This window comes from Scyliorhinus torazame, chromosome 3 (genome assembly GCF_047496885.1).
Source record: "Scyliorhinus torazame isolate Kashiwa2021f chromosome 3, sScyTor2.1, whole genome shotgun sequence".
In the NCBI taxonomy this organism is placed as follows: domain Eukaryota; kingdom Metazoa; phylum Chordata; class Chondrichthyes; order Carcharhiniformes; family Scyliorhinidae; genus Scyliorhinus; species Scyliorhinus torazame.
Genome location: NC_092709.1, coordinates 102865184 through 102887689, shown reverse-complemented (window position 1 = coordinate 102887689; position 22506 = coordinate 102865184). Strand labels below are relative to the sequence as shown.

General features: G+C 42.0%; 2 protein-coding genes across 3 annotated transcripts in view; one reads left to right on the top strand and one right to left on the bottom strand.

Annotated features, from left to right (window-relative positions):
• LOC140408621 (lipopolysaccharide-responsive and beige-like anchor protein) overlaps positions 1-22506 on the bottom strand; it is a 1704725-nt gene that overhangs the window by 578154 nt on the left and 1104065 nt on the right. The gene's annotated exons all lie outside the window — the stretch shown is intronic.
• The window catches only part of LOC140408620 (lipopolysaccharide-responsive and beige-like anchor protein), a 316827-nt gene that overhangs the window by 73704 nt on the left and 220617 nt on the right, over positions 1-22506 (top strand). Inside the window, exons 5-6 of the mRNA XM_072496076.1 lie at positions 18298-18438; positions 20820-20939. Of these exons, the coding sequence (XP_072352177.1) occupies positions 18298-18438; positions 20820-20939 (261 nt within the window). The remainder of the gene's footprint in view (positions 1-18297; positions 18439-20819; positions 20940-22506) is intronic.

Genomic DNA, 22506 nt, shown 5'->3' with positions numbered 1-22506 from the left:
TCCACAGACTGTTTTAGGCAGGTACGGTCATGTTCAGTACACAGCTGAAAGACTTTTGTAAGTTTTGCAGCTATATGCCATTTGTCTAAACCAACAAATTGAGTTTGAGGTAAATATTTATCTCTCTTTTTGTTTTTCTTTGAAGATCCAAAGGATGAAATATGCAAATATTGAAATACAGAAAAAGTATACAATTCATTTGTGTTACTGCAAACCCAACTCAGTATCAGAACAATTAAACGTGTATTAATGTTTGTGCCTGAAACTGGCTGTTTATGTTGACCATGAATTAGGCATGGTGTTGTTTATGTGCTCATGCTGCTTGCTGTATATTCAACATTTTTGAAGAAAAGCAAGGATGCGCACGCTACTTTCCCTTAGAACATTTGGAAAACATTTAGTTTACAAATGATCACATTTGATACTTGAGACTTTTCACAGGTTAGGTGTTCTGACAGATTTAGAGAATCATTTCGGACGTTTTTTCTCTCGTTTGTCCTCCATGGACGCTCATAGTAAAAAGAGAACATTTATCTTTTCCATGTCTTAATCCCAGATGCTATGCAGTGCGCTTTCTTTTAATTTTCATGTACCACTTTACATTGCTCTGCTTCAAACATTACACAAATAGCTTATTTTCCTTTCTATATTCCGACAATCCTGCTGCTGTGTGCAATCAAGCTCTCATGCCCAAGAGAGTTAAGGTGGCTCATAGCACAGGTAATGGCTCACAATCTTGTTCAGCGATATTGAAATTACTGGAAGGTTGATTGGATTTATCAGTATAAAGCTGTAATATTCAGATTGCTGCCACTAATATCATCTGAATTTGATCACTGAAGCATGAACTACAGTTCTTCTTGTTTGATTTTGAAGGGCATTAACCAAGGCCATGTTGATTGTGATTAGAAAGGTGGGAGCTTGGGGTCTGATTTCTCCTGTACTAAAAGTAGGAAAAAGATGAAAGATTCATGCTGGCCAATTTTGTTTCACGGTAACCAGTTTTTTAAGATGGTCTTCAAATTTTACGCACATTGTTAGTTTATTAAAGCAAAAATGATATTAGATCATTCAAACAGTCATTTATTGTGGCAACAACAACTTATACTTATATAGTGCTTTTAATGCTATGAATGCTAAAATTGCTGAGTATATTAAATAAAGTTGATTAAAATTTTTATTTGAGTATGCTGGAAGATTATTTTAGAATTTTCTTTTGAAAAGCTGAAAAGAAGTTGAACCTTAGAAATGAGTTAATTTTAGATGCACGTTTGATCTGATGGTACATACTTCCATTTCCATTGCTGATCTTTGCAGCATTGGAAAAACTATACAATTTTATTAGCCTGGTATTTGGTTATATAACAGTCCACAAGTTACTAAGATGTGCTCGTCCTTCATGGTGAAGATCACCATGTGACCATGTTCATCATGTGCCGTATTTTGTAACGTTCCTATGGATAAGTAGATCATTGCTAAGTCGAGCCTGTGTCTGGGTGATTCTGCTGCAAATTGAGTTTTGACAGTTGAGTTTTGGGCGAGTTGCTGTATCGGGATTTCCTCTTCTTGTGTTGTCTTTGATACGCACATGTTTTGAAGGAGGTCGCACCATTTTTATTTGGTTGTGCATTGCAATTATCCAGCACGAGCTTCTCCCAGGACTCTGGGTCAGTATTAAAACTCATACTTGAAGCCTTCAGAGTGTCCTTCGAGCACCCCTTGTGACTGCCATGAGAATGCACCCCAAACTCAAGCTCTCCATGGAAGATTTGCTTTGGTAAGTGATTATCAGGCATTTCGGGCATTCTGGTGACATCACCAGCCCAAATTGGTTGTAACTGTTTCAGTCTGGTGTGGATGCGTGGCATGCCAGCTCATGCGACCACCTCGATGTCTGGTATTTTGTCTGCTATCTAACTTCAGGAGCTTTCAAAGGCAGTTTAAAGTGAAAGTGGTTGAGTTTCGTTGCATGATGCAGTTACACAGTCCAAGTCTTTCATGCGTTAGAACAGAGTCAGCAGGACTATTGCTCTAAAGAGTTTCAGTTTAGCTGACAGACTTACTCCTCTTCATTCCCAGACTGATGTTTGATGCCTGCCGAAAACTGCACTTGCTTTGGCAATTTTTGCGTGTGTCTCGTCACCAATAAGGACAGTTCGAGTGAGTGTGCTGCTGAGATAAGTGAACTTATCTGCTGCTAATAGGTTCTGGTCATGGTATTAAACCTTGGGCTTGAATGGGGCTCTGTTGGAACAGGCTGGTCCATTAATTCAGTTGTCTGCCTGCTGACCATAAGGGTGATGTTGTCATGTATGTCCTCCAATGCACATCCAATGCAGCAGCAAGAAACACAAGGCTATAAAATGCGACATGCTTTTGATAAGGAGCCTAAACGGGGAATGCGCAGTCGAGGCTGCACACAACCCTGTTTTGTGCACTTGAGGAGCTCCCGATCTCAAAGTGACCCCCATCCTTGTCCCACTTGATCACTTTGGCAGTGCCAGGCCGTCGCCCAGGTGGCACCAGCAGTGCCAGGGTACCACTTTGCCCCAAAGGGCATGCAACTGGGGGCCTCTGATCCCCGGGGAGACTCCCACGAGTGCCGATCCGACTGCTCACCGTTTGTAAAGACCAGTACTGAACGGCGCAGTCCGAGGTCTTCAGGCAAAGGAGATTGATTCCACGCCACGGGTAACTTGGGCGTCTGCACATTAAAGTGAGACTAGCTGTCTCGCTTTAATATGCAGATTTGCAAAAACATTATCCCATTACAATAGGTGGGATTCACATCGCAACGTCTTCCAAGGTCTCCTGGCATCTATCGGCCTCTGTCTTTGTCTGGAATTAATTGGCTTCCTGTCCTTGTAATTATATCTGATTTTGATGCCAGAGTCACTCTCAAGGAATGCATCGGAGAACATGATGGAAAAAAACATGCTGAAGGGGGTTGGTGCCAGCACACGGCCTTGCTTATAGAATTATAGAATTTACAGTGCAGAAGGAGGCCATTCGGCCCATCTAGTCTGTACCGACTCTTGGAAAGAGCACCCTACCCACACCTACCCCCTATCCCCATAACCCAGTAACCCCACCCAACACTAAGGGCAATTTGGGACACTAAGGGCAATTTAGCATGGCCAATCATAACCTGCACATCTTTGGACTGTGGGAGGAAACCGGAGCACCCGGAGGAAACCCACGCACACACGGGAAGAACATGCAGACGCCGCACAGACAGTGACCCAAGCCGGGAATCGAACCTGGGACCCTGGAGCTGTGAAGCAATTGTGCTAACCACTAAGCTACCGTGCTGCCCTGTTAGTGACTGGGAATGCATCAGAAGACTCGCCATCATCTAGAACACGCACGAGAATGCCGTAATGGAACTGTAGAGCTATTCTGATAAATTTCTCAGGGCAGTCAAATTTCTTCTTTACTTCCCAAAACCCTCAGGGCACCTTGGTCACATGAACTAATGTGTTGTATAGGGCCAAGTTCTGTTCTGGGCATTTCTCCTGAAGCTGTCTAACTTCAGACACCGTGGCCGGGACTATCCGACCCGGAGCCGGGTCGGAGAATCCCCGGGGGGATGCAAGAATCGCGCCCTGATGCCAGCTTCCCCATTGGGCAGCACGATAGCATGGTAGTTAGCACAATTGCTTCACAGCTCCAGGGTCCCAGGTTCGATTCCTGGCTTGGTTCAATCTGTGCGGAGTCTGCACTTTCTCCCTGTGTGTGCGTGGGTTTCCTCCAGGTGCTCCGGTTTCCTCCCACAGTCCAAAGATATGCAGGTTATGTGGATTGGCCATGCTACGTTGCCCTTAGTGTTCAAAATTGCCCATAGTGTTGGGTGGGGTTACTGGGTTATGGGGATAGGGTGGAGATGTGGGCTTGGGCAGGATGCTCTCTCAAAGAGCCGGTGCAGACCCGATGGGCTGAATGGCCTCCTTCTGCACTGTAAATTCTATGATTCTCCGCTGCCGATTCTCGGGCGCCCGCGGGATTTTCACCGCGCCAGTCGGGGGCCATTGACAGCGGCACCCCCGGCCCTGATTGGACAAGTTTGGCCGAGTCCTGCCGGCGTGGGTTACTCGGGTCCCACATGACAGGACCTGGAAGGTGAGTCTGCGGGGGCCGTCCTGGAGGGGAGGGGGGGGGCGCCACCCCACGGTGGCCTGACCCGCGATTGGGTCCTACCGATCAACGGGCGGGCTGGTTCCATGGGGGCCTACTTTACTCCGTGCCAGGCCCCTCAGGGGCCCCGCCATATTGCCCGGGGGCCGGCGCGGAGAGGGGAACCTCTGCGCATGCACGGAAATACGCCGGCTGTTCCGTGAATGCGCGAACCTGCGCCGGCTGGAGCTGCGGGGACCACTCCGGCGCCAACTTAGCACCCTAGGAGGGGGAGAATTACTCACCTTCGGGGACAGTTGATGCCCGAGTGGTGATATAGCCCCATTATTAGAGAATCCCGCCCAGTATCAGTGGGTCCTCGACCTATTTTGACATTACACTGACTCTCCAGCAGCAGATCTTGGTCAATGTGTTGGACTAAGCAGTTCAGAAAGATTCTGGTGAAGATTTTGCCAGAGGAGATTTTTCTGGAGAGGAATAAGCTTCCTCCATGATTGTTGCAAGATTGGCGAGTTCCTTTCCACATGTGAAGGTAGACATTGAAGGCATTTTTGTATTATTATGGGATGGTTCCTTGCTCACATTAGGACTGTGAGCACTCCTATGGCTGTACATATTGGCCCGTGCTATTTGAAACTGAGTCTCATCTTGCCCAATCGCACAAATAAATGACTGCACGCTGGCTGATTTCTCCCCTCCCCAAAGATCAGGTAAAATGCATTCATATTTTTAAGATGCTTTCACAGAATTTGTGTTTGCTGGCAAGGCCAGCATTTGTTGCCCATGAGAAGATGGGGGTGAGCCGCCGCCTTAAAGTGCAGCTCTCCATGATCCACATACAATGCTGTTAGGAAGGGAGTTCCAGGATTTTGATCGAGCAACAGTGAAGGAGTGACAATATTGTTCCAAGGCAGAGTGCTGTGTGGCTCAGAGGGGATCTTGCAGGTTATGATGTTCCCATGCATCTGCTGCACTTGTCTTTCTAGGTGGTGGAGGTTGTCAATTTGGAAGGTGCTGTTGAGGGAGAGTTGGTGAGTTGCTGCAGTTAATCTTGCATGTGATGGACACTACTGCCACTGGGTGTCGGGTGGAGGGAGTAAATGTTGAAGATGGTGCCAGTCAAGGGGCCTGCTTTGTCCTGGATGATGTTGAGTGTTGTTGGAGCTGCAGTCATCCAAGCAAGTGGATAGTATTCCATCACACTCTTGATTGTACCTTGTAAATGTGGACTGGCTTTGGGGAATAACAGGTTGGATTGTCAGTCCCAAGCAACTTGTTAGATAGCATTTAGATTTGTCACTAAATATCATCTTTCTCTATCCATTGTATACTGTCCCAGACAATGTAACATTTCCCCATTTGACTAAAGCCCAAAGCTAATTTAATTAGTTGAGAGTCCAAATTTAGTTAAAATAAAATTCCCTCCATCCATCTCATTCAATTCATTCATCTCTACAGTTTCAAAAACATGTCAGTAAATGTTTTTATTTGAGCTTCCAGTTTCAGTAGTGGAATTGTAACATTTAAGTAATGGTGCAATTTCCAATCACTTTTTCTTTCAGTTTCTATTAAAAATAAATGCGATTACCTTCAGTAAGTAGTTCAGCAGTTGCATTATTATTGATCGACTGTGTTTAATATATATCTTACTAATAACAAGATAAAAATCGATAGTAAGCTACCCTGAACCTTAAAGTATTTTCAGCTATTTTAAAATAAATTAACCTTAATTTCCTTTGAGAATAATCTTGCAATTCTGAAACATTTAGATTTTGATTGTTTGTTGGATGAAGGATGAAACAAAAGCTACCTATTGTTATGTAAGTGGTAGGTTTGAGATCTCTTGAGGTCCAATATCGATAAAATGGTGTAACATATTTTCTTTTCCAATGTGTACCATCCAGATCCTGAGAAAATAATATAAATGTGAAATTAAATTTAAATTTCAGATAGAAATAACTATTGTGAACATTAGATGCGCTTTATAACCTTATGGCTGTACTCTTTTGCTGTACATGTTCTTTCCTAGTTCCCTGACAGGTTTGTCAGTTTTATTTTTGAAAAGGGCTCTTCTAATGGTTGACGCAGTTGATAAATTTATTGCAGTCCTGATGCTAAGTCATTAAGACCAGTAATGCCCCATATTTGGCCCCTGGTCTGTGTTGTTAATAACGAACATTGGGATTGCTTCAATTGACCTCTGTATTCCTCAGCTAGATAAAGGGGGAAAATCAGCCACAGTTCTGAGGTGACTTGCAAGTTAACGAAAGCAAAGGGTGGTTGTGAATGGAGCTGCACTGATATGTTGATGGGTCATCAGCTGGGTTCCACGAAGATCCGTGCTGGAGCCATTGTTGTTTACAGTATATAGAAATGATTTGGACAGAAAGAAATTTGCCTCAGATTACAGATAAAACCAGAAAAGCAAAGGTTTAAAACATAAACAAAAAACAAAACAAATACAAAAGGATATGAATAGTTGTGAAGGTGGCCTGATCAGTAACAAATTACATTTAACATTGGCAAATGCAAAGTGATGAGGTTGATAAACAGTAATTGGGAATATAAACCAAGTAGCTCAAGGGGACAGGACACAGAAGGGGGATCTGATCCTGTTGCTGAATAACTCACTGAAACCATTAGTGCAGCATACAGCACCATTAAGCAAAGCCAGCTGGATCTGGGGCTCTATAGCCAGAGTGATAGTGCACAAATCATAGGAGATGCCGCAATATAGCAAGGATATTTGGGCATTGAGGGTCATGAAGAAATGGATCAAGGAATACTGATGGTTAAGGCATCTGAGCTGTGAGGAGGAACTGAAAGCCATGGACAAAGATCCTGGAGAACAGTTAGTTCAGGAGGAGAAGGAGGCATGATTCATGATTCATAAATTCATAAATTAAATAAACGTTTGAGGTAGCCACAAACTATCGAACCAGGCGAGTTGTACAGGCAGTTTTGATTTAAATACTTTATGCATTGGGCAACCAAGAGGAAAGGACCGTCCAATAAGGATGTGAAGGCAATCCATTTGAAAACCAGTGGGGCAATTATGTAGAATTGCATTTAATTTCAAAGCTCTAAAATAGGCCATTAAGCCCAACAGATCTATGCTCTAAGTGCTCCACACAAAACTAGATGGCTATTTGAACAAGCAAGTGTTCTCGATCTGGGACTGACCAGGTTTCTAGAGTCTTCCCCTCTACTTCCTTGCGTTCCTAAATCTCCCATATCTACCGTTTAATCATTCTTGCTTGAAAATTCATGTCGGTTGATTGAAGTCAAGTATGCATCTGGTAATTGGAGGCAAAGATTAAGAAAACTTATTTGTGATTTTAATTTTTGGCAAGGAGAACTTTGTAATTTTTTTAAAAGCACACGCAGGATTGGAAAAATATCTTGTACGTTGTCATTGGTCTCTGCAAAACTCCATTCATCTCCCTGGCAATGACCCGTGAGTGGGCCAGACTATTTACAGCTACGGGTGTTGCATTTGACACCAAGCTAAATTTCCTACCACATATCTGCATCATCAAAAAGGCTGCCTACTTCCACCTCCATAATGTCACCCAACTGCACCTCGGTGTCACTTCATCTTCTGCTGTCACACATTTCCAAGCTTTGATTGCCTCTTGACTATGCCAGTATTCTCCTGACCAGCCTCCTATTGTTCAAACTCCATAAACTTGAGCTCATCTAAAACTCGGATGCTTTATCCTAACTTGCACCAGGTTCTGTTCAGATATCACCCCTGTGCTGACTGACTGACATTGGTCCCTTGTCCAGTAATGCCTGAATTATCAAATTGTCAATTTTGTTGTTAAAATCCCTCCCTATCTCCATGAACTCCTCCAGCTCTAAAAGCCTTTGCGATCCCTTCAGTGTTACAAATCTGATCTTTTGCACATCCCAGATTTTAATCACTCCACCATTCGCAGCCGTTCTTTCAACTGCCTAGGCCCTAAGCTGCGGAATTCCTCCGCATCTCTAGTTCTCTTTTTAGGACATTCCTTAAAACCTACCTCTTCCACTGGCTTTTGGTTATTTTCCTAATATCTCCACTGTGGCTTTGTGTCAGATTATGTTTGATAACAGTCCTGAAAATGCCTTGGGCCATTTTACTTAAAGACACTATATAAATGGAACTTATTGCTGTAACTGCTTCAAAAGAATGCTTTCTGTTACCATGTGTTTGATTCTGCAGCAGATGTTACATCGGTGTAAAATTGTAAGATCATTACATCACCTCACATTCTTAGTAAGTTTCATGACAGGAATATTTAGTAAATGAGAGTACGCCGCTTGTGATTGTGCAACTGCTCAGTTCTGATAGAAGAACATTTCCAAATTTGCTTAAAATTGTGCATTTGTCTTCTGAGCGAATGACTGTGTAACAATAATAGACACATTTATTTCATAGTGTTTGTGTGGAGGAATAAAGGGCAAACCCTCCAGTATCTTGCTGCTTTCTGCAAATATATCTTGCAATTGTGACATGGAACTGTAACCTTTATATGAGTCAAGACACTGTCTGACCAGTAGTCAGGAGATAATGGCCATATTTTTAAGAAATGTATTCTCTGAATACTGTACCCTGTCTTCATTTGTCATAAACCTGCTGTGGAACCTGTGATGTATAGCACTGTCATTACAGATGTATTGTTAGAGGGTTTCCACAAGGTTCTTCATGCACTGCAATTAATTTATTGCAGTAAACAATATGTATTGCTCTCACTGCAGCAAAGTGGATTTTTTTTAATGAGGTAGATGTTATTACTGCAATAAATCAGTGCAAACTTGTAATGTATAATTCAATGTGTGTATTCCCTCTGTTACTTCACTGAATAAGCCGACAGTGCATCAATGTCAGCCCAGAGCTCAAAATGCTCCAGAATATGCTCCCACTTGGTATCTAAATATGTTTCTTTAATTTGCTTGTAAATAAATACAATTTAAGATGCAATGAGAATGCTGCACCACATGCTTAATTTAAAAAAAAATACATTATCCCTTTTCAGTCGTAAAACATGTAGTTTATTTAGTTCCTATAAAGCATGGTCTCCACAGATTTGTGCACACTTGCATTTTAGAAATGAACTAAAATCAATCTAAATTAGTTTTAGGCATGTGTTCTTAAGGAATAAACTAATTCAAATTTATCCAATTGAAATCGAGTTGCGCTTTCCAAATCAATTGAATTCATATGCACTTACCAAGATACATAATCAGATTATATAAAATCTGTGTATTTTCATAAAAGCATGTCTGAAATGATTTCAAGTGAAGTAATCTTTCAGTTGTGCTGGGTTAGATTAAGGTGCAAACAAAATATTTCCAGGACCAAATTGCCAACCTTGGAGCAAACTGTCATTATGTTCTCGGGATACTTGACTCATAGGATTGAGATAACTATTGTTACATTCTGTTGAAAGGCAGCATTTCTCAACTATCGCTGTGATTATGGTTCTCCGTGTTTAGCCATCCGGTAACCTAGGAAAATGTATCTTTCCAGTAAACCAAGGAAGTTGTTCACTGAGTAGGAAAGACCTCTAGGCAGATGTGCTGCAGCATTTAGGTCAGGCAAGCTGGGGTTTCCATTAAAATGAGTACAATATTATGGGCTTTCATAAAATTGTGATTTAACATTCAATCTTTATAAATTTATTGATTTTATATGTGATTAACAGAGATCTATCTGAGTAGTGTGTTTTTCAAACCAGTTGTATACCGATTGGCAGTTAACCCACCGAAGGCTCTGATTGATGAGAGTCTCATTGCCGACCAAGCCTGGACTTCTGGTGTTAGCCAGCTGGCTGAAGGATCAGTAGCAACTAAATAAAATGAAGGCTACTAGAAACAGGAACTAAAGAAGGAAAACCTGATCTACAGATATGCAATAGTTGATGCAAACTAAATAACACAGAGATAAGATGTCTGACTGCTAGTTTGATTCCCAGCAAAGTCCTAAAGGCATAATTTATGTGTTAATCATTTTTCTATAAATATTGAACAATGAACTATTTCCACATCATAATAAGGAGCGTGTAGCTGAGACAAAGTCTAGGAAAAGAAAATAGCCATGGACAGTGAAACTTCAAAGAGAGAATGTGGAAGCCCATGACTGGCTGTCGGAGACCATGAAAGTCTGGAAATGAAAATATAATCATCACCTATACAGCTTACATTTTGATGGTGTGCTGGAGGAGAGATGAGAGAAATTGCAACAGACCATAGCAGATGTGTTTTCATGTGCAGCTCAGGTGGGGCATATAGTATTGATCCTCATGACCCCTATGAAAATTTTGAGATTAAAAATAATTTGCTGTTTTAAAAGATCTTAACAATGTTCTGCTTTAAAAAAAATCAGAAGCACTCTTAATCATTACTTAAAAACTAGGAATTTGACTGTGGAAAAATACAGGTGAAAATTTCTGTTCCTGATGCTGTTTCCATTGTCCTATTCCTTTGAGCCAAAAATCAGCTACACTTTGAAAGCAGTACTGCACCTGTTTTGATTTTTTTCTATTTCTGTGCAATGCTGTCGATTGGTCTTCATTTTGTTACTCCACAGATATAAAAAAAATCTCCATTAGCCTTTTTTCTGACTTTTCTGGTCAAAGGATTGCCTGCAATACAGTTCCTAATTCAATTTGCAGTCCTCCCAGCCTCTTGTCTAAATGGTTGTTTCTCATTCATGAGCTTAGACAGTGAATGCAGGTAGGCACTGAATCATGAGGCGCAAGGGTTCATCTGAACCAGTGCAATTATGGACACATTCTGGTATGGTATCACTGGATTGTGGTCAGGGGGAGAAAACTTTGACACGTTTCCCCTACCTGGCATTAAAACCAGTTGTAGCATTCTGCCATTTCCCTGGCAGTTCACCTAATACAGCACCAGTGATCAAATCTTGGGCTCTCCTAGGTTTGCAGGGGCAGTACCACACAGCCTTTAAGCCACTGTGCTTTTGGAGAATCATAAATACATTCCAAACAAGAATTTGAATTATTTCGCAATCTTCGGTCCAGCCATGAACCAGATTAGCTAACTAAACCTTAAATTCTTAAACAACCTGTAATGCTGACATTTTGTAAAATGGCTTGTTTATTAAAAAATTAAGTTGAAAGATTTTTCACTGATTTATAAAATAGAAGAGGTTGTCAAAATACGAACACATCTTTTAGTCAATTGCATTTTTGTAGAACTTGTTTATTAAGGGAGTGTTCTTGCTGAAGTGATTTTATAATCTTTACCTCAGAAACATAGGGCTGGATTTTAAGACCTGTTTTACCATAGTCAATTGTAATAGAAATAAAATAATAATCTGAATTGCAGGCAGGATTTTTATAAATGATTTTCTCATTAATGTTTTTGTCATCATTATTAAAACAATAAACAATATTTTGCAAAGTTAATCTATTTGTATTCACCCCAATAAAATGCATTCATATATCTACGGACTGACTCAAAGCAATTCATTTAAAATTCTCTGAACCTGTAAATATTTTCATAACTGTTCCATCATCAATGCAAAGACAAAACACTCTAGATGCTGGAGATCTGAAGGAAATGTTGGAGATACTCACCAGGTCTGGCAGCATCTGTGGAGAGAGAAACAGAGCTAACATTTGAGGTGTTGACCTTTTGTGGAACTGGAAAAAGTTAGAGATGCAACAGACTTTAATCAAGTGTAGAGACAGGAAAGTTAGGAAAAGGAACAATCAAGGAAAGGTCTGTTGGTTAGCGTGTATATTGGGATGATGTGGGGTTCATGAAGAGGATGTTGACGGCCGTCGCGAGCCTGGACACACATCAGTTAATTTTAGGGGGGGATTTAAACACAGTGTTGCATCCGAAAATGGATCGATCTAAGCTGCACTTATTGAACCCTTTAGGGGGAGAGGGGGGGTGTTGGCAGCGTTTATGAAGGAGATGGGGGGAGCGGATCCGTGGCGATTCTTGCATCCAGTGGGTAGAGATTATTTATTTTTCTCGCTGGTGCATAATGTATGTTTGAGGATTGATTATTATGGGGAGGTCGTCGTTGTTGGGGGTGAGGAAGGCGGAATACTCGGCAATCGTTATTTCAGATCATGCTCTGCATTTGGTAGATGTGGCCTTGGAGAAGGGGCCTGCACAGAGGCCGACATAGATGTGTGATTGCTTGCGGATCCGGGTTTTTGTGTGAGGATTGTAAAGGTGATTGATGATTATGTGGGGTTCAATAAAAATGAGGAGGTCTTGCAGTCGCTGGCATGGGAGGTGTTGAAGGTGATCATCTCGCTCAACGCACAAGTATGTGGAAGATCCCACTCCGGAACCTTTGGCGAGTAGAAAAGAACTGCAGTCGCAGTTTGACCGTTTGTCTATAGAGAAAGCGGTGAGACGAGGAAAACGTGTGGTATGCAAATACATGGAAAAGGCCAATCGATTGCTGGCGGGACAGCTCCGTTGGCAGGCTTGCCTCCATGGAGATTGTTCGCGTTCGGGACAGGGTGAAGGGACTGGTGGCTGCACTGGAGCAGATGAATAGGGCATCTGAAGAGTTTATAAGCGGTTGTACAGGTTGGAGCCCTGGGGGATGAGTCAGATATGAGGGAGTTTTTGGAGGGGCTGGAGTGTCCCATGGTGGGAGAGGAGGATAGGACAGGGTTCGTGGAGACAGTGGGTATTGAGGAGGTTCGGATGACGGTAGGGAAGATACAAGCGAGTAAAGTACCAGGGCCGGATGTGTTCCCGGTGGAGTTTATAAGAAGCTTTTGGATAGGTTGGCACTGCTGTTGGTGCAGATGTTTGAGGATGCGGTGTCGAGGGAGCGCACTTCTGGAACTGATGGAACAGGCATCTATTTCACTATTGTTAGAAAAGGATAAGGACCCGGTGGAATGTGGGTCGTTTCGACTGGCTTTTTCAAGGGCCAATGTAGACTGTATGGGCCGAATGGCCTCCTTCTGCACTGTTAATTCTGCGGTTCTATTATATCTCCTTTAAATGTGGATGTCAAAATTCTTGCCAAAGTATTGGCACTTAGGTTGGAGGAGCGCCTTCTGCAGGTGGTTGGGGAGGATCAGACAGGGTTTGTAAAGGGTAGGCAGTTGTCCTCAAATGTGCAGTGCTTTTTAAATGTGGCGCTCTCTCCATCGGAAGGAGGGGTTGGTGCCTGTTAGTGGCGCTGGATGTGGAGAAGGTGTTTGATCGCATAGAATGGAATTATCTGTTTACCGTGTTGGAATGGTTTGGGATCGGGCCTAAGTTTGTGGGTCAAATTGTTGAAAAAGGAACCAAAGGCGCGTGTATGTTCGAATGAGGTGAACACTGGCTATTTTCAGCTGCATAGGGGAACGATGCACGGGTGTCCCATGTCCCTCCTCCTGTGTCCGTTGGCAATAGAGCCTTTGGCCATTGCATTGAGGAACTCTGATAAGAGGAGGGAGCGGGTGGTGGTGGAGCATAGGGTGTCCCTCTATGCTGATGAACTTTTGTTATATATTTCCAACCCAGTTCCCACAGTGGGGGATATAATAGGGCTGCTTAAGCGATTTGGAGCTTTTTTGGGGTATAAATTGAATTTAGAGAAGAGCAAGTGCTTTTTGGTCTCCCTGCCAGGGGCAGGATCTGGCTTGGGGCATTTCATGTGGCGATTACACATTTCAGATATCTGGGGATGAAGGTGGCTCGAGATTGGGCCCAGCTCCTTAAATTTAATTTTACTAGCTTGGTGGGCAGGGTCAAGGTGGATTTGTGAGGTGGGATAGCCTCTTTCTACCATTGGCAGGCTGGGTGCAGGTGGTAAAGAGGAATGCTTTGCCGCGGTTTTTGTTTTTATTCTAGTGTTTACCGTTTTTTTTTGCCGAAGGTGTTCTTAATAGGAGTGCAACAGTTGATTTTGTCTTTCGTCTGGGCAGATACAGTAGTGAGGATTTGGAAGATGGTGCTTCAGAGAGGAAGATGGGGGTATTGGGCGGCGAACACCAAGAAGGTGCGGGGCTAGGGTAAGGAGCTCGAGATTATGTGGGTGAGGATGGAGGCAGGCTCTTGTAGGGGGTCGGGGTTTCTGGCGCTGGCAATGGTGCACTTCCGTTTGACCTGGGGAAATATTCAGTTGGTCCAGTGGTAATGGCCACGCTGAAGATATGGAAGCAATTTCGGCAGCATTTTAAGTTAGGGTCGCGGCCGATGCCGATCCGAGTTTGAGCCGTCGAGATTGGATATTAAGTTTCGGGGATGGGAGAAGGGTAGGGTGGTGGAAATTAAGGATTTATTCTTGGAAGGGCGGTTTGCGAGGTTGGAGGAGTTGACAGAGAAGTTTGGGATTCCACTGGGGGAGGCCTTTAGGTAGATGCAGGTGCGGGATTTTGCAAGGAAAGTTTTCCTGACGTTTCTGGTGACACGCTCCTCCTCATTGGAATTCCCACCCTAACAGCTCTGTGCGTGTATCTACACCTCAGGGGCTGCAGCACCTCAAGAAAGCAGCTCACTACCACCTTCTTAAGGGAAACTAGGACTGGGCAATAAATGCTGGCCTAGCCCGCGATGCCCACATCACAAATTAGTTTTTAAAAATTCAGAAAAGGGATGGTAATGGAACAAATAATGAAACAAAAGATATGTCCAGAGGATATGTAAATGTCGATGAATCGGAAGCAACAGCGCGTATTGTCAGAACATATGCAATGGAGTTGGAAAAGGAGACTCTTTCAAAATCAGGTAAATGGCATATTTGGGAGTCACAGAAGGCCAGCAGCACTGATGTTATGGGGGTGGTTTGTGCTACTGGAGGACCATATTGTAAGCTGAATAATGCTCAGGTAAGAGGTCCCCAGAACCCACTGGAGGCAGTAAATGTTTACCTAGTGGTCCCCCACATGACGGATGCCCCCCCACATATGCTACTGGTAGAATGCCAGTAGAGGTGGCAAGAGGCCCATGGGCTCCAGGTGGGCCATCTGCCACCTTTCTCAACTCTGGGGAAAAATGGCATGCTGGTTGGAAGTCATCAGGCACACCTTCCGACATCATTTTGCCTGCCATTCTGCCTCCCAGCCTGTCCCCAAAGACTCTAAAATTCAGCTTATATATTATTTGCTGCTTAAGTGCAGGTGCGTTTTATAAGTTTGATTGGTATGTTATAGACAGGATCAGAGAGAAGCACTGAAACCCCTATTCCCTTCCCTACTCTCTGTAATCAGTATTTTGTTTTGAAAAGGATGATTTCCGTGTTTCTTAATCCTGGAGAGTGTGAACAATTTGATTAGCCAGCAGCAAACCTTTTGTGGGTTTAATGAAAGAGGATTATTTATTCGCCTGTTCATCTCACTCCCCCATTGATGCATACACTCCTGTGCAATACAGTTAAAGAGAATAGTGCACTTTTAGAAAATAATTCATTTAATTAGCTTGCCTGCGGAAGCACATGTGGCAGGCCTTAAGAAACGGACACTTTCATTCCTGAACTGTAGTCTATGCTTATTCAATCGCTTAAGTTATATACCAGAGCCGTTGCAGGAATCTCTCGAAAAGATAGAGTCCAATTACTTGTAGCCTTGTTACCAGGAGGTCGGTTTGCTTTGTTGGTGGACTCAAAGGAACAGGTTTGGAGACCTTATGATGCTACAGTCTGCAATTTTTAAGGCATAGGTTTTGTTCCTGCTGTGTCTTTCTACGACAGCATTTCAAGATGAAATAGGGAGACCTTGCCATGTGGTTTCTCACAGTCCCCTTTTCCAAATATGGTGTTGGGCTTAAGTTGATTAGCAACAACCTGGGTTATTGTTTGCAAGACTCACCCTGCTGGAGGTGCCGGGGTGGATTGTGATAATTACTGTCTTGGTTTCAGAATGACCCATTCAACTCCGGAAATACCTTTTGGATCATCTCAGGAGCAGGGTAGTGACATCTGCTTCGGCTGGAATGTGTCTTTTTGTTCTTCTGAAACACTGCGGCAGTTTTGAATCCACAGAGAAAGTCCGATAACCCTCAGGAATCTCCTACTGTAGCATTTTAATGTCCACTTTTAAAAGAAAAGCCAGTTCCAGATAATTCCACATTGAGTACTGTTCATGTTTTCAAAGTTATGAATAATGCATGCTTTACTGGGCATATGGTATGAGTTGAGTTCATTGAAAAGTTAAGTATTCTTCAGATTGAAGATCAGAACCCTGACTTTGTTGGTGGGAAGTGAATTAGGATTCGGTAAATATAGTTCTTGGAACTCTTGTTAGCAGAAAGCTTCTCTGGAAGTGACTGCTTGCTACAATATAAATATTTTACACAGAAATTTACAGAGGAGGCTTTGATGGAAGGGAATTAATTACATGCATGCATAAAATGTTTATATTTTAGTAGGTTTCCCATACTGTCATCCATTATAAATGTGATTGATTTTTATTAAACTCAGGGGTATTATGGCACTTAATGCACTATGTTTGTGCCCTTGTCCTAATTCTCACCAAGTCCCATTGCTGATTACCCCTCTGCTAGTCCAGTGAATCAAAATTCTCATTTTTATTTTCAAATTCCACTCTGGCTTCTCCCCTCCCTGTCCCAATATTATCCTCCAACTCCTCAACCCTCTGAATTATCTGCAGCCCTTTAATTCTGGCTAAATGGCATTGATGCTGCAAACACAGAGACACATAGGGCAGAACTTTCTGATCCCTCACAGGTCATCCTGCTGGAGCCATGGGCAGGAACTGAGGGATGGGGTCGCCTCCTTCGTGGGTCCTCTTTCCATATTGGGTGCCCCCACTCCTCGGGAAATGCGCCCTTCCCTCCCCCTGGCTTTTCCATTGAGACCCCTGGACTAACGTGATCCTGGACTCTGGGTCCTGGAATCTGAAGATTGTAGTTGTCCCCGTCCTGGCCACTGCTGGCCCTGATGCTGCTGGTACTACAATATGATTGGCTGGCAGCTCTCTGAGATACTTCTCCTGTCTGAGTGATGGGGGTTGGGGGGGGAAAATACAGTCTCTTGCCAATTAACTGTCCTCGGAGCCCCCTCTTCCCATCTTATCCAAGGGCCACTGTGACACCTTTAGCTGCCTGGTTTTTGATTGCGTATCACTGGTGCACTTCCTGCAACTGTCCACAACACACTGCCTCAAGGGAAATGAGTCCCAAAAACCAGGGTGTCTCATTAGAGCTGGTTTAGCTCAGTGGGCTAGACAGCTGGTTTGTAATGCATAACAAGGCCAGCAACGCGGGTTCAATTCCCATACCAGCTTACCCGAACAGGTGCCGGAATGTGGCGACTAGCGGCTTTTCACAGTAACTTCATTGTGACAATAAAAGATTATTATTAATTATCACCTGTTAATTTCTAAGCCAAGAAAAGGAGAATGAACAGAAAGGAAATTTCTTACATTTTGAGCAACACCACAAGAGATTGATTAATATTTTAGAAAATTTAACTGTTGGCAACCCAATAGGACAAAATCTAATTTCTGACAAATCAATAGCCATAACATGTAATAATGCAAATGACAATAATACAATATACTGCTGGAAATCTGAAATTTTAAAAAATGGTTGTAGGTAAGAGCATCATTGTTTCTTCCACCCCTGCCCTGTATCATAGCACTTCAAATGTCTCTTGAATAATTCCAGAATTTTTGTCTCCTTACCCCAAGCAGATTTCCAGCTACTCTCCATGTGAAGAAATACGTCCCAACATTAGTCCTAAGCCTCCATTTTGCTAATTTGTTAAACATCCTTTGCCCATTGTTCATCATTAAATGCTATAGATTAACCTTTTTTATTCCACTTACTATCCTGGATATCTTTGTATTCACCACCTTTTGAGGTTTTCTCACCTTTTCTGTAACTTACTGTTTTGAAACTAAGAATCAGACTCCTGACCGTCCTCTTTTCCGTTTCCAGAATTTAAATGCTCCACTTGTGCCTCAGGGATTAGATCCACCTGCTTGTTACATGCAGATGTTTTTGTATCCAAAAACATTTTCAAATTGCTCTTTTAGTTTGCAAGATCGGTAAAATGATGCCTAAAACCGGAGTAATTTAACCCTGGATAATTTTTAGTTCAAGACATTTATCCATGTTAGATTATCAAAATTTAAGCAGCAAGTCACATGTCAGCAAGATGATCTTTTGGCGTAGTCTTTGAATTTCTTACTTTCATTTGTTTTGTTTTCTTTCCTTTAGCCTATTGGAGCCCTTAACCCTAAAAGAGCAGCCTTTTTTTCGGAGCGCCTTGAAAGCTGGGAAGATGATCAGGTTCCTGCTTTCCACTATGGGACTCATTATTCGACCAGTAGCTTCACTCTTGCATGGTTGTTAAGAATTGTAAGTACAATGATTGTAAAATTAAAAACTGCTTCATCCAGTCAGCACATTAATGTGTCTTTCATTGAAAAAACACTCACAATCATCCCTTGATTAAGGTTGGATAAAACATCACAAAGCAGATATAAATCCTGCACATAAACTGGAATATTTAGGCTAATTACTGGTACTTAATTTTTTTTTCCAAATCAGAATATATTTTAAGGTAATTTAAAATGTAATTTCATAGCTTCGTTTTAGTATATATTAGGCTTAATTAGGTGATAATTTGAAAACACTGCACATAAAGTATGCCCGTAAAATAATTTATAGTTAATAAAGCTCTTTATGATGTGAAGTCTCATATAGAAAGAAAAATATGAAAAACCATTTCCTTCAGTAGCATTCAGTTACTGTTGCAGCAGAGTATATTTTTACACACTGTTGCAGTTGAGCATTGGTGATTACAATTAAACTTGCCCGCTATTGTTCAGTAATGCTACTAAGAATCAAACCCCTACTTTTAATTCTTAATGCGTCTATACATTGATTTAATATGTATAGTAGAAAATGCTAGAAATACAGAGAAGGTCAGGCAGCATCTGGAGAGAGGAGAGACAGATTCTTGACATCTTCGGTATGTATTTTTCATTTGAACACTTTGAATCTTAATTTTGGGTTTTTATTTCAGATTTCCAATCTTTGATGTATTTTGTATTTTACATTGATTATATAGTTCTTGATGTTTTAAGCATCTGCCCACAATTTCTTATTTCCCTTTTGTTCTGAGTACTGGTTGTATTAAAGAAGTTCAAAAGTCAATGTAATAATTTCGAATAATGATTAGATTTTCAGAACATTTCATACAGCTACAATTCTATTTTCCCCTCCACATAGATACTGGCCATCCTTTTGCACTTCACCATTATGCCCATTGATGTATTAACCTAAACACCAAGTGTTAGTAATATGTAGCCTAAATTCAGGTAATTATTTTGCCATAAATTACAGCTGAGCCTAATCCTGACCTCACTGAATGTTCATACAAAAACAGTGATCGGCAGTGGGAATGCTAGCGGATTTTTCTCCCCCTCCCCCTGTCCCCTCTGGAATAAAAGATTGTCACTGTCATAAATCTGAAAAAGAGGAAATAGGAGAAAAGGCAGAATAGGATAGGAAGAAAAGGTTAATATGGGGGAAAGAGAGAGGGTGGGGGTGGTTGTGGGGGAAGAGGAAAGAAGAGATGGGTAGAAATTGGAAACAGATAATGAAAGATGAGAAGAAACATTAGCCATTGGTGGAAAGAGAGATGGAGAGGCAGAGAATAAGGAATGAGAGGGATAAGAAAAAGAGGGCATGGGAGCTGTGGAACAAATTGGAGGGGACAAAGAAGGGGAAATGAGAGCAAAGCATAGAATGAAACTGATGGATAAATATGAGCTGAGTGTGTGATTATGAAGAATGGATTAACATGGGGAAAGAAGAAAGAGCAAATGCTGAACTAAATGATTCTTTTTCTTGCTTAATGATTTATTTAGAATTGCATAGTTTTCAGCATGGAAGTTATTAATTATGTCATACAGCAATTTGCATTTAGTGTACAATGCATAATGTTTTCTTACATTTATCTTGTTTGTAGTCCCATTACTGCCTTCTGTAATCCATGCTCCCTGCATTGGCTGTAATTGTGCAATAGACTAGCTTTACTTGACAAATATTGCACCACTGATTGACCGGACTAATTCCATCAGTTTGGACATGAAATTAAACCTGATCCATTCCACCCTTGACAGGCTCGATAACTTATTAACTCATTGGGTAGGTTTTTCTAGTTCTTAGTCAGTCTGTTCAGTGAAGCAATGGCGCAGTAACACAGCATTATATATTTTGGAGAGAAGAAAAATATAGTATCTAGCAATGCCTGTTCCATCAAAAGGTCAGATGTTATTTCTTCACCGATGCTACCTACACTGCTCAATACGTCCATGTTTTTTGTTTTTGTACACAGCCAGGATCCAATCATTCAGCATAAGGGGGAAGTTAGTAATATCTAGAAGGTACAAAGTAGGAGGGAGCAGATTTTTAAAATATATTAAAGTCTTTATTAAGTTCATTGCACTGAGAATAAGTTATTTGAATTGCAAAAAAAATCAGGTATTGTGTATCCAACAAATCAGGCCCATTTAAATATAACCCAATTAAGTTCATCCAGATGTTTGCCTTGATGTCAAAATGTTCAAGGAGATATGTCGTGGAGAAGCTCTGTCAAGTTACTTGTGACTGTGTCAACGGTCAATCAGTGTCAGATATTGTCTCTTCCATAACTGACTACCTATGATTGTTTGGTATGTATATACAGGATGGTAATTTTTTTCCCCATGTTCTCAAAACTTCCTATGCAGGAACCGTTTACTACCTTCTTTCTAAACTTGCAAGGAGGGAAATTTGATCATGCTGACAGAACATTTTCAGCAGTGTCCAGAGCATGGCGCAACTGCCAGCGTGATACCTCTGATGTAAAGGTATGTCAAATCCTGCTTTCATTATACTTGAAAATATGTTGTGGTTGTCTTGAGCAATGTGGCCAATGTTTCCATAAGTACAGCATTCCAAAAAGTAAATTTATCAGTTGTTTTGCTGTATCCCATGAAGTGTTGAAGTTCTGAGACATTCTCTGAGTATATTTAAGTCGGGGTGGATTTTCTCACTTGTGAAAGTGCTTTGTCGTGGTTGGGAGAATGTACACACAGTTTCCAATTTTGGTTATGATCTCCGAAACACTGACCTTTCAAGGTTCCATACCACCCTATTTCTGCCTTCACCAGGTACCACCTGTAATTTCTGGACCATCAATGCCTCATTGTCTCAGCTACAAACCCCAAGATTTAATTATCTTTCATTAAGATAATTAATTATCTTAATTATCATACCTGTTGCCACTCACCGTGGTTTCAACTTCTGCATACTTTTGGGTGACACTGACAGTGTCATGACCATTGTTGGGGCATTTGACGTACTATAGTGGGTGAACTAGTTTGCAGATTCTCTTTATGTCCATGTGGGTTTGCTCTGGGTGCTTCTGTTTCCTCCCAAAATCCAAAGATGTGCAGGTTAGATGAATTGACTACGCTAAATTGCGTCTTAGTGTCCAAAAGGTTAGGTGGGGTTAGGGTGGTGGGTGGGCATAGGTGGGGTGCTCTTTCAGGCGGTCAGTGCAGACCTGTTGGGCTGAATGGCCTCCTTCTGCACTGCAGGGATTTAATGATTCTATGAACCCTCTTGGTTGTAATGTTTCTTAATGGAATGGCTTTCCAAAATCTAGTAGACACATCCATTATGGTCAAGAAATACTGATTCTCACTTTTCATTTTAGGCAGGGGTCCCATGCAATCAATTAGGACCCTAGTAAAAGGTTCCTCAAATGCTGGAATGAGTATTAAGGGTGCTGGTTTAATTACCACTTGAGGTTTCCCTATTACCTAACATGTGTGACATAGAACACACAGTGCAGAAGGAGGCCATTCGGCCCATCGAGTCTGCACTGACCCATTTAAGCCCTCGCTTCCACCCTATCCCCATAACCCAATAACCCCACCTCACCTTTTTGGACAATAAGGCCAATTAAGCATGGCCAATCCACCTAACCTGCACGTCTTTGGACAGTGGGAGGAATCCGGAGCACCCGGAGGAAACCCACGCAGACACGGGGAGAACGTGCAGACTCTGCACAGACAGTGACTCAGCGGGCAATCGAACCTGGGACCCTGGCGCTGTGAAGCCACAGTTCTATCCACCTGTGCTGCCGTGCTGCCCTCCACTTGTGCTACCGTGCTGCCATGTACGGCAAATATGGCAAAATTCAGCTACATCGTTATGCAGTCCAGACCAATAAAATGTTTTTGTACTTTTGTTAGAGTTTTCCTTACTCCTGAATGTCCCCCTACTGGAACCTCGAGTGTGACCTGCAAAATGTCCTTTCTATAATCCTCCAATAATACCACTTGATGAACTTCTGCCCACTTCTCATCTGCTTGAATATGTAAAGGTCTCCATTTTCTCATTAATACATTATTTCTGATGTAATAACAC